The 18,637-nt window shown below is 43.3% G+C and overlaps 1 protein-coding gene across 1 annotated transcript; it reads left to right on the top strand.

Moving 5' to 3' along the window:
- The first annotated feature begins 4,933 nt into the window (after nucleotides 1-4,933).
- LOC117247003 (uncharacterized) lies at nucleotides 4,934-17,738 on the top strand. Its single transcript, XM_033611072.2, has 11 exons — nucleotides 4,934-5,482; nucleotides 5,935-6,094; nucleotides 6,197-6,255; nucleotides 6,328-6,400; nucleotides 7,008-8,034; nucleotides 8,149-8,212; nucleotides 10,955-11,197; nucleotides 12,592-12,751; nucleotides 12,854-12,912; nucleotides 15,189-15,279; nucleotides 15,362-17,738. Exons 1-11 carry the CDS (start codon nucleotides 5,309-5,311, stop codon nucleotides 16,363-16,365), a joined length of 3,114 nt encoding a protein of 1,037 aa, XP_033466963.2. The 5' UTR covers nucleotides 4,934-5,308; the 3' UTR covers nucleotides 16,366-17,738.
- The last annotated feature ends 899 nt before the right edge of the window (nucleotides 17,739-18,637 follow it).

Genomic DNA, 18,637 nt, shown 5'->3' with positions numbered 1-18,637 from the left:
GAGGAGCTCCGCTGCTCTTATATAAGCTTAGCCCCGCCCACCACACTGACATCACACCCACCGTGACCTTATCAGGACTCTTCCTGTTCCTGACATGAAGAAATGGAAAGTCAGACAAGTTGAAACAGGAGAGAGAAAACGAACCGCAGCACTCTGTGAAGTTTCTGAGGAAACTCTGTAATCTGTAATTATTATTGATAGATAGATGATACATAGATAAATAGATAGATAGATAGATAGATAGATAGATAGATAGATAGTGTACTGTAGGAGGTGTATTATAGGAGGCGTACTATAGGAGGCGTATTATAGGAGGCGCATTATAGGAGGCGTACTATAGGAGGCGTACTATAGGAGGCGTATTATAGGAGGCGTACTATAGGAGGCGTACTATAGGAGGTGTATTATAGGAGGCGTACTATAGGAGGCGTACTATAGGAGGTGTATTATAGGAGGCGTACTATAGGAGGCGTATTATAGGAGGCGTACTATAGGAGGCGTACTATAGGAGGCGTATTATAGGAGGCGTACTATAGGAGGCGTATTATAGGAGGCGTACTATAGGAGGCGTACTATAGGAGGCGTACTATAGGAGGCGTATTATAGGAGGCGTATTATAGGAGGCGTACTATAGGAGGCGTATTATAGGAGGCGTACTATAGGAGGCGCATTATAGGAGGCGTACTATAGGAGGCGTACTATAGGAGGCGTATTATAGGAGGCGTACTATAGGAGGCGTACTATAGGAGGTGTATTATAGGAGGCGTATTATAGGAGGCGTACTATAGGAGGCGTATTATAGGAGGCGTACTATAGGAGGCGTATTATAGGAGGCGTACTATAGGAGGCGTACTATAGGAGGCGTATTATAGGAGGCGTATTATAGGAGACGTACTATAGGAGGTGTATGATAGGAGGCGTACTATAGGAGGCGTATTATAGGAGGCGTACTATAGGAGGCGTACTATAGGAGGCGTATTATAGGAGGCATACTATAGGAGGCGTACTATAGGAGGCGTATTATAGGAGGCGTATTATAGGAGGCGTACTATAGGAGGTGTATGATAGGAGGCGTACTATAGGAGGCGTATTATAGGAGGCGTATCATAGGAGGCGTATTATAGGAAGTGTACTATAGGAGGCGTATTATAGGAGGCGCATTATAGGAGGCGTACTATAGGAGGCGTACTATAGGAGGCGTATTATAGGAGGCGTACTATAGGAGGCGTACTATAGGAGGCGTATTATAGGAGGCGTATTATAGGAGGCGTACTATAGGAGGTGTATGATAGGAGGCGTACTATAGGAGGCGTATTATAGGAGGCGTACTATAGGAGGCGTACTATAGGAGGCGTATTATAGGAGGCATACTATAGGAGGCGTACTATAGGAGGCGTATTATAGGAGGCGTACTATAGGAGGCGTACTATAGGAGGCGTATTATAGGAGGCATACTATAGGAGGCGTATTATAGGAGGCGTATTATAGGAGGCGTACTATAGGAGGTGTATGATAGGAGGCGTACTATAGGAGGCGTATTATAGGAGGCGTACTATAGGAGGCGTATTATAGGAGGCGTATTATAGGAGGCGTACTATAGGAGGTGTATGATAGGAGGCGTACTATAGGAGGCGTATTATAGGAGGCGTATTATAGGAGGCATACTATAGGAGGTGTATGATAGGAGGCGTACTATAGGAGGCGCATTATAGGAGGCGTACTATAGGAGGCGTATTATAGGAGGCGTATTATAGGAGGCGTACTATAGGAGGTGTATGATAGGAGGCGTACTATAGGAGGCGTATTATAGGAGGCGTATCATAGGAGGCGTATTATAGGAAGTGTACTATAGGAGGTGTATTATAGGAGGCGCATTATAGGAGGCGTACTATAGGAGGCGTACTATAGGAGGCGTATTATAGGAGGCGTACTATAGGAGGCGTATTATAGGAGGCGTACTATAGGAGGCGTACTATAGGAGGCGTATTATAGGAGGCGTATTATAGGAGGCGTACTATAGGAGGTGTATGATAGGAGGCGTACTATAGGAGGCGTATTATAGGAGGCGTACTATAGGAGGCGTACTATAGGAGGCATACTATAGGAGGCGTACTATAGGAGGCGTATTATAGGAGGCGTACTATAGGAGGTGTATGATAGGAGGCGTACTATAGGAGGCGTATTATAGGAGGCGTATCATAGGAGGCGTATTATAGGAAGTGTACTATAGGAGGCATACTATAGGAAGTGTACTATAGGAGGCGTATTATAGGAGGCGTACTATAGGAAGTGTACTATAGGAGGCGTATTATAGGAGGCGTACTATAGGAGGCGTACTATAGGAGGCATACTATAGGAGGCGTACTATAGGAGGCGTATTATAGGAGGCGTATTATAGGAGGCGTACTATAGGAGGTGTATGATAGGAGGCGTACTATAGGAGGCGTATTATAGGAGGCGTATCATAGGAGGCGTATTATAGGAAGTGTACTATAGGAGGCGTACTATAGGAAGTGTACTATAGGAGGCGTATTATAGGAGGCGTACTATAGGAAGTGTACTATAGGAGGCGTATTATAGGAGGCATATCATAGGAGGCGTACTATAGGAAGTGTACTATAGAAGGTGTATTATAGGAGGCATATTAAAGGAGGTGTATTATGGGAGGTGTGTTATAGGAGGTCCCCTGGCAGACTAGGCCTAAGTCAGCCTAACTAGGGGCTGGTACAGGGCAAGCCTGAGCCAGCCCTAACTACAAGCTTTATCAAAGAGGAAAGTCTTAAGTCTAGTCTTAAATGTGGAGGCTGTGTCTGCCTCCCGGACCGAAACAGGAAGATGATTCCACAGGAGAGGAGCCTGATATAAACTCTCTGAGGGGTCAGAGGACTAGAGAGGACCTGTGCAGGTGCAGGTCTGTTCACCACAAACCATGTGTGTTTCAGTTCATGTGTAACTGTTAATAGTGAACACACAGTGTCTGTATCAGTGATTTATATTTGTGTGAAAGTCTCGTCCTTTCTTTTAAACACTGAGTCACTTTTCTTTTCTTTTCTTTTCTTTTCTTTTCTGACTCCTGAGCTGCTGAAACAGATTCATAAAGTCTTATTTCATTGGGAGTTACAAACAGCAGCTACATATCAATATTATTTTATATTAGAATATTCAACTGGTTCGTGTTTTTAGTTTATTTCAGTTATGACAGTGGAATCAGAAGGTTGGTGTCAGTGCTGTTACACTTCATCATTGCAGAGAAAATTTAAACGAGAGACATTTTTCTTCTTCTGTGGTGACGTGCTGACACCTGCTGGACTTTATACGACTCACAGGCTGATGTGTAACAAAAGAAAAGTTTATTTATTGTTCATACAGATAATGATGATACAGAAACCTTCACACTGTGTTTACACATGGACTCATTACAGGATCATTAATTTCCATCAGTATGAAATAAACTGGTGAAAGAAGTTCTCTGCTCTTTGACTGCAGTAACAGTACTCTGATACCACATCCACTCTCTTCACAGGAAACTGTCTGTATGTACATATTTATTTCCTGTTGTGCTGTCAGCAGTTCAACCAGTTTATCTTCTGCTGATTTATATCATTAACTTCATATTTTATTATGTTTTATAAATATTTAAATGACAGAGTCTGTGAGCAGAGTTTATTTAATGTCACCAGCTGCTCTTTGAACTTTGTTAATTTGACACTGACGAACTTTGAACCTTGAACCTTTCTGCAGGAACATTTCTATCTGACAAATGAACCATTAATGAATAATCATTAATGTTTGATATATGTTTCATATTATCTATATTTATATAATAAATTATTTTCTCTATCTGTGACGACACATCAGGACATGATCGTGATATTTGGACTTGTAGACATATTGACGTCCGACTGTTACCCACGGCAACAACAAACATGGCTGACAGTGAAATGATGATCAACTCTGCGGTGGTTCCAAAAAGAGGAGGAGCTTCAGTAGCGTGGAATAAACTGTGGCGTCCGCTCAGAGGGAACTCATTCAGCGGCTCCTCTGGCAGCAGCACAGTGATTCTGTCTCATTACAGCCTGATGATCAGAGATGTTTGATATATATATATATATATATACTCTGTGGTACTAATACCACAGAGTACAGGTAATCAGTTACTAAAGTACTGTCATCAAAGTAAAGTACCTGCAGTAATGGTACTAATACCACAGAGTACAGGTAATCAGTTACTAAAATACTGTCATCAAAGTAAAGTACCTGCAGTAATGGTACTAATACCACAGAGTACAAGTAATCAGTTACTAAAGTACTGTCATCAAAATAAAGTACCTGCAGTAATGGTACTAATACCACAGAGTACAAGTAATCAGTTCCTAAAGTACTGTCATCAAAATAAAGTACCTGCAGTAACGGTACTAATACCACAGAGTACAAGTAATCAGTTCCTAAAGTACTGTCATCAAAATAAAGTACCTGCAGTAACGGTACTAATACCACAGAGTACAGGTAATCAGTTACTAAAATACTGTCATCAAAGTAAAGTACCTGCAGTAACGGTACTAATACCACAGAGTACAAGTAATCAGTTACTAAAGTACTGTCATCAAAATAAAGTACCTGCAGTAACGGTACTAATACCACAGAGTACAAGTAATCAGTTCCTAAAGTACTGTCATCAAAATAAAGTACCTGCAGTAATGGTACTAATACCACAGAGTACAAGTAATCAGTTCCTAAAGTACTGTCATCAAAATAAAGTACCTGCAGTAACGGTACTAATACCACAGAGATGGTGGCATGGTGGTGCAGTGGTTAGCACTGTCGCTTCACAGTAAGAGGGTTCCTGGTTCCTGTGTAGAGTATACATGTTCTTCCTGTGTCAGTGTGGGTTTCCTCCAGGTGCTCCAGCTTCCTCCCACAGTCCAAAGACATGCAGGTTAATTGGTCTTCTCTTCTCAGGAAGATTTAGGAAACAAGATAAATGGATATGATGCTGCTCACTCTGTACAGCAGGTGGCGGTAAGTACATTAAAGCTGCTGTCGATCCTCCAATAAACCGAGAGAAGAAGAAGAGTGAACCCGGAAGTGAACAGAGACAGACTCGGAGCAACTTGTGTCTGCAGTTTGTTATGAACTCATGTCGGACTTGTTTTCTCCTTAAGTGTTTAATGACTTTAATGATTTAAGAAGAATCTAGAACAAACCGAGCTCAGCTCATGTCCCCCGCGAGCCGCTTAGCATTAGCCGTTAGCCGCAGTTAGCCTCGGTTGTTGTTGAGCGGGAGCAGCGGCGGCTGTTAGCCGGCAGGATGAGCTCCTCCGCGGGCCTGTACACTCAGCTGGCCGCCGTCATGGAGTCTCTGGTCCACGCTGCGGTGGCGGAGCTGAAGAAGCTGGTGGAGGACAGCTCGACCTGCCTGCTCCGCCTGGAGGTCCGGACCGGACAGGAGCCGCCTCTGCAGGCCGACAGCCGGGGGAAGATGGTGAGGAGCCGGGCGTCCCTGGGTGACGTGTAACTGCAGTAACGGTACCACAGAGTACAAGTGCTGTATTACTAAAGTACTGTCATCAAAATAAAATACCTGCAGTAACGGTACTAATACCACAGAGTACAAGTAATCAGTTACTGAAATACTGTCATCAAAATAAAGTACCTGCAGTAACGGTACTAATACCACAGACTACAGGTAATCAGTTACTGAAGTACTGTCATCAAAATAAAGTACCTGCAGTAACGGTACTAATACCACAGAGTACAAGTAATCAGTTACTAAAGTACTGTCATAAAAATAAAGTAGCTGCAGTAACGGTACTAATACCATAGAGTACAAGTAATCTATTACTAAAGTACTGTCATCAAAATACCGGTAGTAATGGTACTAATACCTCTGACCCTGTCAGATGCAGTCTGACCTCTGACCTCTGACCCTGTCAGGTGCAGTTTGCCGCGGTCATGGAGACTCTGGGGAACGAGGCTCTGGGGAAGATGATAAACATTGTGGATGAAGCCAAACTGAGGGCGGAGCCAGAACCAGGCAGGGGCGGAGAGAAACCACAGACCAGCGTCCTCAAAATCTTCAGCGAATCACGGGTTGGTATGTACACAGGCCCCGCCCCCTGCCAGTCAGCCACACCAATCAGGAAAGCTACCATGTGATGATGTCATACTAACATGAGGTGTTGTTTCTCTGTCACAGAGGCAGAACATTCGTATGGAGTCCAATCACAGAGCTCCAACACACACAAATCCACTCAGGTAAGACTCACCTGCTCATCAGTGATGCGTTCACTGACCTGACTGTGACGTCTGTACGTTGTGTCCCTGCAGACAGATCCAGAGGAGGAGATGGTCACCGTGAAGGAGGAACTTGACGACATCGACCAGGAAGGAGACGCTGAGAGTGAGTACCTGATCAATATCTGTCAGAGAGGAGAGCATCAGAGTCACACATTAAGTCCCCGTAATAGTAATAATAATAAAATGGGGGGCGAGGTTATGGATGGCCTTGAATGTGTAAAAGAGAATTTTGAAGTGAATCCTGAATTTAACCGGAAGCCAGTGAAGTTGCTGGAGGACAGGGGTGATGTGGTGGAATGAGGGGGTTTTGTTGATGATACGAGCAGCGGAGTTTTGGACCATTTGAAGCTTATGGAGGGACTTGTGAGGGAGACCAAAGAAGAGAGAATTGCAGTAGTCGATGCGGGAGGTGACAAGGCTATGGGCAAGAATAGAAGTGGTGTGGGGGCTGAGGGACCTCTGTCATATCTTCATTCCCTCCTGTACGTCCACCTGTCCTCACCATCTGTCCTCCTGAAGGTCTGAAGCCTTCAGATGTTCTGCGTCTACATTCACAGCTCGTTCTGACATGTGACATCAAACTTTGGCTTTTGCTTGTTTAATGGCTCAGATGATTATTAAACCGTCAGAACAGGTGCTGGTTAGTTAGTGTTAGTTTTGTGTCGGCTGACTGATCTTTGCAGCTCTGACGGTTTGTTTTTCTCCTCCAGGAGCTCCAGTAGAAGCTGCCGAGCCGGTGACCTCTGACTCTCAGCTGCAGCCGGAGTTCGTTCTGCAGAGCGTCACGTGGAAATACTTCACATGCACTGCGTGTGGTAAATCCTTCACATCTCAGAGCAGCCTGAAGTCTCACTACCGCATCCACACGGGCGAGAAGCCGTTCTTCTGCGGCGTCTGCGGGCAAGATTTCCGCCGGCGGCAGAGCCTGAAGAACCACGCAAGGACACACACAGGCGAGCGGCCATACAAGTGTCCGACCTGTGGCAAGGGTTTCTCCAGCCACACCACAATGAAGACGCACTCCATCATCCACACGGGAGAGAAACCGTACGGCTGCGAGACCTGTGGACGCCGCTTCAACGTGCTGCAGAACCTGCACCGCCACCTGCTCACCCACACCAACAACAAGGTCTTCGTTTGCGGCGTCTGTGGGAAAGGCTTCACCCGTGCCGTCACGCTCAAAAATCACGAGCTCACCCACAGTGGGGAGAACCCCTTCAGGTGCCAGCAGTGTTCCAAAACCTTCTGTGATGCCGTCAACCTCAGGAACCACCAGAGGATCCACACTGGCGAGCGTCCGTTCAGCTGCCAGGAGTGCGGTAAGGCCTTCAGCCTGCGGAGCAGCCTGATCTCACACCGCCGCTCACACTCCACAGAGCGGCCGTTTGCCTGCAGCTACTGCGACAAGACGTTCAACATCGCCCACAGCCTGAAGCTGCACCTGCGCACCCACACCGGTGAGAAGCCGTACGCCTGCGACCTCTGTGACAACAAGTTCAACACCGCCAACAGCCTGAAGCTGCATCGGCGTGTCCACACTGGTGAGAAGCCACATGCCTGCGACATCTGTGGCAGGATGTTCAACAACCCCAACGGCCTGAAACTGCACCTGCGCGTCCACACCGGCGAGAAGCCGTATGCCTGTGACCTCTGCGGCAAGACCTTCAGGCAGGACAACCACCTGAGGACACACAAGAAGCTGATCCATGCTGGCGGCAAGCAGGTCATCTGTGACGAGTGAAGGAAGAGACACCAACATCAGCACAACCTGACGCCGCACACATAAGGCTATGTGTGAACGTGACCTCGTGTGATTGGACGAATAAAATGTGCAGTTTTTTAACGGAACAGTGACCTATTTGGTCCTGAGTTCAGAGCCACAGTGACAGGTTGGCTTGTTGGACGCTCATTTTTGGTAGAAAGCAGTCGTTAGTTTTACACCTTTGATGTGTACCGTTACATCTTTTATTGTTTGTTTAACAAACACTGTTTGTCATAAATCATGAGTTAGCGTTAGCGTGGAAACCTAGCTGACTGATACATCCAGGAAAGACATAGAATGATGGTTTTTTGCTAGCACTGAGTTTGTTGAACGTTTATCAGACCTCAGATGAGATGAATTAGCGAACCTGTACACTGTGTGGTCCGTCTGCCTCACTCCCACCCTCTACGACACTACTTCCCTGGGACGAGAGCAGACAGCAGCTCTGGAGACAGACTGTCAGTCGGCAGCTTCTCGAGAATGCCTTGTGGGAATGAGATTATCTTTGGCACAAACGTCCACTTGGACTGAAGAATAAACTAATTAGTATTTGGTGGTCAAAGGTCACTGTGACTTCACAAACCATGTTTTTGTCCATTCATATGCTAATTATGATAAAACTTGACACAAAGGTCTAAAATAATGAAGGTCAAAGGTCAGCTTGACTGTGACATCATCATGTTTTAACGTCATATCTCAGGAACAGAAGGGGAGACATTTGGTCAGATACTGAATTGGTGACTCTAATCTTGAAACTGTGCTGATTGTATAGATCTTGAACTGCCAGAGACACTGGACTGGTGGGCGGAGTCATTCAACCACAGAGCGGTGACTTTAGCTCTCGCCTGCCTCCAGGGTGAATGAAGAATCCCAAAAATAACGACCATGTTTAACAGCAGCTCAACTGATCCAGGTCTCATTTTTCCAGTCGATTCAACACAAACTTTTTTCACCAGAATCTCACCATAAAAAACACGACCACATAAACGGTCTCACAGGTGAAACATTCTTAAAGTTTAGTCACAGTCAGTTCACCTGTTCACAATAAAAACATTTAATATATGTGAAAAGTTACAAACTGAACCTTTAACTCTTTAACTGAAACGTGTCCACTGAGTTCTGCAGAAATAAGCCTGTGACTTTGTCCCGCCTTCAGCCGCCCTCTGATTGGATGATTCTTACAGCAAAGCTTTCTGGGAGCTGTAGTTGCCCTCTCTCCTTTAACCTTTCCTTATTTCCTCCAAGGAAACTGTAAATAAATCCTTTATAGTTTCTTTGATTTCATCTGATGTTTGAACCTCTGAATTTGGAACAAATGACCTCACCTGATGTAAGCCCCGCCCACTGACATGCTGTGTTCTCATTGGTTTAAACCATATATCTGAGTTATGCTGTGTTGTTGAAATTGTTTGTAAATATTTACATATGCACATTGTTTTTCTTACTGTTTAGACTCTGTTTTTCATTTGTTTGGAAAATAATAAATGTAGAAACGTGTGTCAGACATCATGTGGTCACATGACACCTCTGACATATTTACTGTGTCTGATGTTGATTTAATTTATTAGTCTATCATCTATATTTAACGTCATGAGTCTTAAAGAAAATAAAACATTTTATTCATAAGCTCTGTAACACCAGTTTTTATTGTTGAGTTACAACAGTGTGTAAAACAGCTACAGTCAGTTTAGAACATAATATGAAGTTATGTCTTTACAACACATTTATCAATAAGATATTACAGTATAAATATGAATATATACATACAGTTAAAGACCAAATAAAGCTAGAAATATAATATTTGATATATATTTTGACCATGTAAAAAAACATACAAATCAGACAGAAATTATGAAAGCAAAATGTAAAAATCAGTTGTCAGTTCATAGTTTGATTGAAACATCTGAAAAGGAGCAGGAGGAAATATAAACTTATTAAATCCCATCTCCTTCATAAGAAACAAAGCTTCCTCCTCAGACTTTAATAAATATAGTTTTTATTACCATTTAACTTGGTCAGACAAAAATAACCCATGTAAATATAGAATTTTAATGACTAAATATCTATCATATAAGATAGACAGGTTCATATTTACATGCGTTATTTTTGTCTGACAGTGTATAATATAGATTACCATTATCGCTGACTTATGAATATAAACCAGTCTAAATGTGTCATATATGTCACCACTATAAATATTAATATTATATATATAGCTTAATCAACATGATCTATCTTAATATATCTGAATAATTATGATTTTACAAAATCTGAATATACATAATTCTTCAGTTTATACTTAAAATAATTTAAAAAAATAAAACAGACATGTTTTCTTCAAACATCTGCAGTAAGATAAAAACAAAATAAAACCGTTTAAATCAGTATATCAAAACAGTCTCTGAATGTAACTCTTCTCTGTACTTTAGGGACTGTTCGTTACTTATGAGCGGGTGGTGCATAATGAGGGAGCCATGTCAAATATGTTTTAAGCACTGAGCATTGAGTTGTGTTTTTATGTTGGCTGGGGGGGCATACAGATTTAAATGGTTTTATTTTGCATTTATTTTACCTCCGATTCAAAGAGCCCTCCTCTGATAAGTAGAGAACAGTCCTTTAAAGGAATTAACAGGGACACGAGGACACTAACAGCTGGGGGCGATAATGCTCCGCCTGGATGGAAGTCACCGTTAAAAAGAAGAAAAAGAAGAAGAGTGAACCCGGAAGTGAACAGAGACAGACTCGGAGCAGCGTGTGTCTGCAGTTTGTTGTTATGAACTCATGTCGGACTTGTTTTCTCCTGAAGTGTTTAATGACTTTAATGATTTAAGAAGAATCTAGAACAAACCGAGCTCAGCTCATGTCCCCCGCGAGCCGCTTAGCATTAGCCGTTAGCCGCAGTTAGCCTCGGTTGTTGTTGAGCGGGAGCAGCGGCGGCTGTTAGCCGGCAGGATGAGCTCCTCCGCGGGCCTGTACACTCAGCTGGCCGCCGTCATGGAGTCTCTGGTCCACGCTGCGGTGGCGGAGCTGAAGAAGCTGGTGGAGGACAGCTCGACCTGCCTGCTCCGCCTGGAGGTCCGGACCGGACAGGAGCCGCCTCTGCAGGCCAAACTGCAGGCCGACAGCCGGGGGAAGATGGTGAGGAGCTGGGGGTCCCTGGGTGACGTGTAACTGCAGTAACGATACTTACACCACAGAGTACAAGTGCTGTGTTACTAAAGTACTGTCATCAAAATAAAGTACCTGCAGTAACGGTACTAATACCACAGAGTACAAGTACTCTGTTACTAAAGCACTGTCATCAAAATAAAGTAGCTGCAGTAACGGTACCACAGAGTACAAGTACTCTGTTACTAAAGTACTGTCATCTAAATAAATTACCTGCAGTAACGGTTCTAATATCACAGAGTACAAGTACTCTGTTACTAAAGTACCGTCATCTAAATAAATTACCTGCAGTAACGGTACTAATACCACAGAGTACAAGTACTCTGTAACTAAAGCACTGTCATCAAAATAAAGTACCTGCAGTAACGGTACCACAGAGTACAAGTACTCTGTTACTAAAGTACTGTCATCTAAATAAATTACTTGCAGTAACGGTATTAATACCACAGAGTATAAGTACTCTGTAACTAAAGTACTGTCATCTAAATAAATTACTTGCAGTAACGGTACTAATACCACAGAGTACAAGTACTCTGTAACTAAAGCACTGTCATCAAAATAAAGTAGCTGCAGTAATGGTACCACAGAGTACAAGTACTCTGTTACTAAAGTACTGTCATCTAAATAAATTACCTGCAGTAACGGTACTAATACCACAGAGTACAAGTACTCTGTAACTAAAGCACTGTCATCAAAATAAAGTAGCTGCAGTAACGGTACCACAGAGTACAAGTACTCTGTTACTAAAGTACTGTCATCAAAATAAAGTAGCTGCAGTAACGGTACCACAGAGTACAAGTACTCTGTAACTAAAGCACTGTCATCAAAATAAAGTAGCTGCAGTAACGGTACCACAGAGTACAAGTAATCAGTTACTAAAGTACTGTCATCTAAATAAATTACCTGCAGTAACGGTACTAATATCACAGAGTACAAGTACTCTGTTACTAAAGTACCGTCATCTAAATAAATTACCTGAAGTAACGGTACTAATACCACAGAGTACAAGTACTCTGTAACTAAAGTACTGTCATCAAAATAAAGTACCTGCAGTAATGGTGCTCAGTCAGCAGAATAATCAATCTGATGATATTGATTCCTGAATATGTTGATCAGTTTAATGACCTTATATCCTGCTGGGTAGATTCATCTATAATCAAACATCATCATTGATTACTGATCATCTCTTCTAGACTGTCCAACATCCTCAGACTGAACGGATCAAATCCTGGAAGAGAAACTGATTTACAGACGTCTTTTTTCTCCTCTGTGTCAGTCTGTGGGAAAAAGTCTGTTTGGTCTGACGGCGCCACGTCACTGACCTGGAAGTTGTTTTTACACTGTTTGACCTCTGACCCTGTCAGGTGCAGTTTGCCGCAGTCATGGAGACTCTGGGGAACGAGGCTCTGGGGAAGATGATAAACATTGTGGATGAAGCCAAACTGCTTGTGGAACCAGAGTCAGGGAGGGGCGGTAAGAGACCGCAGACCAGCGTCCTCAACATCCTCAACAACACACGAGTTGGTATGTACATAGGCCCCACCCCCTGCCAGTCAAACACACTAATCAGGAAGGCCATCGTATGATGATGTCAGACTAACATGAGTTGTGGTTTGTCCATCACAGACGCTGAACACTCGTATGGAGCCCCACCGGAGAACGCAAATATAAACAGATCCACTCAGGTAAGACGTTTTAAGTGTTCTAAAGTGAAACCTACTAAAATCTCTGAGTTTGAGTTTTGTGCGCTCTGTCATCTCTAAATTCACCTGTGAAACCATTGTTATACATCTGGAGTGCTTCTGCAGGACCACGTCTGTCCTATAGCCAAAATACAAGGGCACAGATGTGTCTATCACAGCATGCCCTCAGTGCCTCTGGGGAACCTCAACACTCACATAGACAAATATAGAGAAACCTGGAGGGGGTGATTGGGAGGAACAGCCTGCCTGATCTGAACCTGAGTGGTGGTGTGTTGTTGGACTTCTGAGCTGTTTGTGGATTGGCCGTAATGAAGACCATGTTCGAGCACCGGGAGGTTCATTAGTGTACTTGGTACCAGAACACCTGAGGCCAATGATCGATGATCGACTTTGTGGTCGTATTATCAGACCTGGGTGAAGAGAGGAGCAGAGCTGTCAGCTGATCACCACCTGGTGATGAGTTGGATCAGATGGCTGCTGGACAGACCTGGTAAACCCAAACATGTAGTGAGAGTGAACTGGGAACGTCTGGCTGATGCCTCTGTCCACGATCCATCCTGGGTGAGGCTGGGGACATGGAATCTGAGTGGGCCATGTTCAAAGCCTTCTTTGTGGCTGCTAAAAGTTGTGGTCAGAAGGTTGTCCAAGCTAAGAACCCACTGGTGGACACAGCAGTAAAGGAGGCTGTCAGGCTGGAGAAGGAGGTCTTTTGGGTCTGGTTGGCAAAGGGGTCTCCTAAAACAGCAGGCAGGTAGTGGTTGATCAGAAGGGCTGTGTGGCCGTGGTGGTCGCTGAAGCAAAAACACAGGTTCGGGAGGAGTTGGGGGAGGCTATGGAGAAGGACTTTCCTCAAGAAGGTTCAGGCAAACCGTTAGACACCTCAGGAAGGGTAAGCAGGGCTTGTCTCAGGCTTTGAGGAAGTCCTGAATTTGGCCATCACATTCTATGTGGAGGTGGTAGAGTCTGAAGATTTGGGGGAACTCTTGCCCATATCCCTGATAGAGCCTCTTGGTAGCAAGGCTCCAGGTGTGGATGAGATTCACCCTGAGATGCTGAAGGCACTGGACATTGTTGGAATGTCTTGGTTGACACACCTTTTCAGTGTCACATGGAGGTCGGGTACGGTGACTGTGGAATGGTTCTCATTTTTATAAAAGGGGACTGGAGGGTGTGCTCTAATCTTTGGGGTGTCACACTGCTCGGCCTCCCTGAGAAAATTAATTCCAGGATGCTGGAGAGGAGACTCTGACCGATTGTTGAACCTCAGATTCAGGAGTGGAAATGCGGATTTAATCCAGGCCCTTCCAAGAACTGTCAGAGATCTTGTCCAGGCTCCTAAATGTTTTTTCTGCCACTGTTTGAATCTGGTGGTGTTTCTTAAAGTCAAGGAAGAATCCCTAAACAAATTTCAAGAAGGCTGCGCCATCGAATCCCACCAAAAGACTGCTCCAGTGTCAAGAATCCTTCGAATTCCACCTAGGTCAGAGTCCTTCCATCAGAGTATTCTTAAGGATGCATGTTTGTATCCTCAGCAGGCATGAAGTACCCACAATTCTTTGAGCGCGATTTGCTGGAATTGAAGGCGGAGCCTCTTCACTGACGCACCTGGGCACTCACTTGCCTGTTCCAATGTGTGTTCACCGAATGTTAGGAAGAAGTCTTGCCTAACCTCTGTAGGACCCAACTAGGAACGACCCATCCTGTCAATGAAGCATCCTTGACTGTAAGGGTTGTCCCTTCCAAGGTAAATCGATACTGGTCGGCCACTCTTCCCCTCTCCAGGACCAGAGTGGGACGTGGCTGGTTAAAACTCCCATTTGCTCATGAGATGAGCCGACGAGCCCCTGAAGGAATCTACTGCACCCAGGAATGGGTGTTACCATCATTGTTGGTCCATGATTCTTTTATGGGGGATCTGATCCAGACATGGGGACTCTACAATCCAACTCTGCTGACTTGACAATCACGTTCATGGCCAGTGAAAGGCTCAGACTTTATTTGGTCTCGTAATCTGGCAAACTTTCATTCTGATGGAGTAAGAGGATATTTACCCTGACCGATTCCCGGCTGGTGCCTGGCCTTAAGTTTCTTCTGCCATCTAATTAAATTGTCTCTGTGAAGTGTTGTGCTGGCTCAGACTGGTCTATGTGAATGTCTGTGTGAATATTTGACCCTTAGGTTTAAAATAATTTGTTCTTCAAATGCTTGAAATGTGTCATTACAAGAGAGAGTGACATCTGTACATTGTGTCACTGTAGACCAAACAAGAGGAGGAAGAAAACCTGTTTGTCCCGGCAGTGACCATTAAAGACGAGCATGGCAACATTGACTTGGGAGCCATTGCTGAGAGTGAGTACCTTATCAGTACCTGTCAGATCTGATCACTATCTGTCAGACTTCAGTTTAATCACAGTTTGTGTTTCTCCTCTAGGAGCTCGAGTTGAAGCCGCCCAGCCGGTGACCTCTGACCTCCAACTGCAGCCGGAGTTTGTTCTGCAGAGCGTCACATGGAAATATTTCATGTGCACATCGTGCGGTAAATCCTTCACGTCTCAGAGCAACCTGAAGTCTCACTACCGCATCCACACGGGTGAGAAGCCGTTCTCCTGCAGCGTTTGTGGACGAGATTTCCGCCGGCGGCAGAGCTTACAGAGCCACGAAAGGACGCACACCGGTGAGCGGCCGTACAAATGTCCGACCTGTGGCAAGTGCTTCTCCAAGCAGACACAGCTGAAGACGCACTCCATCATCCACACGGGAGAGAAACCGTACGGCTGCGAGACCTGTGGACGCCGCTTCAACCTGCTGCAGAACCTGCACCGCCATGCGCACACCCACACTGGCAAGAAGATCTTCATCTGTGGCATCTGTGGGAAAGGCTTCACTCGCGCCGTCACGCTCAAAACTCATGAGCTCATCCACACCGGGCAGAAACCCTTTAAGTGCGAGCAGTGCCCTAAAACCTTTCGCCACGCCGTCAACCTCAAGAACCACCTGAGGATTCACAGTGGCTTGCGGCCATACAGCTGCGACCTCTGCGGGAAGAGCTTCCGCCAGTCCGTGAACCTCAAGATCCACCGGAGGATCCACACCGGCGAGCGTCCATTCAGCTGCCCAGAGTGCGGCAAGACATTCAGCCAACAGAGCAGCCTGATCTCACACGGCCGCACGCACTCCAAAGAGCGGCCGTTCGAATGCAACTTCTGCGACAAGAAGTTTAACAACTCCAACAGCCTGAAGCTGCACCTGCGTGTTCACACCGGTGAGAAGCCGTACGCCTGCGACATTTGCGGCAAGACCTTCAGCCAGGGAAGCCACCTGAGGACACACAAGAGGCACGTCCACGCCGGCGGCAAACAGTTCATCTGTGACAAGTGTGGGAAGAGATACTCGGACCAGCGTAACCTCAAGCTGCACAAGTGCAGCTACGCATGAATGTGACCTCATTAGAGCTGCAGCCGTAGACAGAAAATTTGTCTGCAATTATTTTAATTATCAAATAATTATTGTAGTCATCTTTCAAACAACACTTCAACACTAATAGAAGTTTTACGGTAATATGGATATTCTGGTCAGTCCTACCTGAAATGGATCAAACACCATTTGAAGACGTGGCATTGAATCACACAGCAGGCTGTGTTTCATTATCGACAGTCTGTTTATCGACAAAATGATTAATTGAGGAAAATAATTTGCAGATGAATTAATAATTAAATACATTTTTAGCTGCAGCTCTGAAACGTGAACATTTACAGTTTCCTCAGTTTGGGAGTTGGAGACAGAAAAACTTGAATGTTATTAATTAAAGTTTTGTTGAGGAAAGAGTTTACTTAATTTATTTTGAATTGTTGGGGGTATTAGACAGGAAGTGGATCTGTTTGGCCAATCAGAGCTCGTGGGTGTTAAAGTGGGCGGAGCCTCTGATTCAAGTTCCTTTTGAACAGTGATCTGACTGATCCTCCACACTCATCACAGCATCGTATTTTCATGAATACAATGATTAACCTTTAACTTTGTCCCGCCTTCAGCTGCCTGGTAACAGAGTCTGAAGCTCTCTGATTGGATGATTCTTACAGTAAAGCTTTTTGGGAGTTGACTTCTTTCCTGAAACTTAACTTTTTCTTCTGATTTTTTTTTTTTAGCATCATAAAGACAATACAGATAAAAGCAAATGATGTCACCAGGAGATCTGATCAGAAGTCTTGTATCAGATCAGGAGACGTGACGCAGGCACAACAGGTTCAGTGTTTTTGCCACTTTCTGATTTTTTGAGAACAGAATTAATTGGATTTATTGTTTGAGCTGAAATCAAACATCATGAAGGAGGGTTTATGAGTGGAAAATTTTGGTTTATGAATGTGAGATTTTGCAAGTAAAAGAATGAAATTGATGATGTAATATTGATCTGCTTTGGTAGAGAAGTCTGTAAAAACACTAAATGCATTTTCATAAAGATGGGAAAATTTAGAATCAACATTCTGGGAAATAAAAGACATGTTGCCAAAACACAGAGCTGTGGGGACAAAACTACAACAGGTTTAAATCTTCTGGAATCAGTTGACAAAATGTGCGGACATTTGTCATCTTTATACCTTGTGATGTTTTTCAGCCACTGAATATGGAACAAGTGATGTCAGTGGCTCCGCCCACTGAGATGCTGTCTTCTGATCTTCTGATTGATTGAAACCTTGAATCTCAGTCATGTTGAAACAGTGTGTAAATGTGTTCATACGCACAGTGTTGCTTTTTATAATTTCATAGATTCTATTTTTCATTTGTTTGGAAAATAATAAAATCTGCAAATTCAATGTGTTCAGCCTGAAGGTGTGGTCACATGGCCACACGGTCACATGACACCTCTGACATGTTCACTGCATCATGTTGATTTAATCCAGAATACACACACAACACACATTAATTTAACTTTATAGAAGATATTTGGCCTGATCTGTTCTAAAGCTTCAATTAAAATATTTTATACACAAAATCTATAAATGAACACCAGGTTTCTTTATTGTATTTAATTCCAACAGGAGCATAAAGTCAGTACAGATCATAATATAAATTCATCCTGTCTTTACAGCACAGGTATAAATAATGAATATGTAGAATATATTTAAACATTATACAAGTAAAACAAACTAATTCAGGGTTAATATACAAAAACACCAACTACTGAGAAAAAGATTTGTATTTGAGGGCCAATAAAAATAAATTTGTTAAAAGTTTTGAGAAGATTTGGCTCAATAATTTAAAAATACAGTTCAATAAAATATTCAACAAAATAAAAAAATGTAAATGATATATTTTATTCAATAATTCAGAATTTTTTGATTTATTTACAGTAAATAAAATGTGTTATAATCTCCATCAGGGCGACAAACCCTGATTAAAATAAATAAATAATAATAATAATAATAATAATAATTTGTATTTATTTTTATTTATTTTATTTTATTTAAATATTAACAATTTACAAATTATGTCAAACAATAACATATAACACAATACATGAAAGCTGTTTCACGTACAAAAAAACAAAAAGTCAAAGAATAAATAAATTTCCAAAATACATTTCCAAGATCTCAGATAAACCTTTGCATTAAATGAAAATTAAATAATAAATAACAAAATAAATAAATAATAATAACACATCAATAATTCAATATCGTTATGTCATCACATAAATGCATTTAATGATCTCTAT

Source organism: Epinephelus lanceolatus, chromosome 21 (assembly GCF_041903045.1).
Source record: "Epinephelus lanceolatus isolate andai-2023 chromosome 21, ASM4190304v1, whole genome shotgun sequence".
Taxonomy (NCBI): Eukaryota; Metazoa; Chordata; class Actinopteri; order Perciformes; family Serranidae; genus Epinephelus; species Epinephelus lanceolatus.
This window is presented reverse-complemented; position numbering and strand designations above follow the sequence as displayed.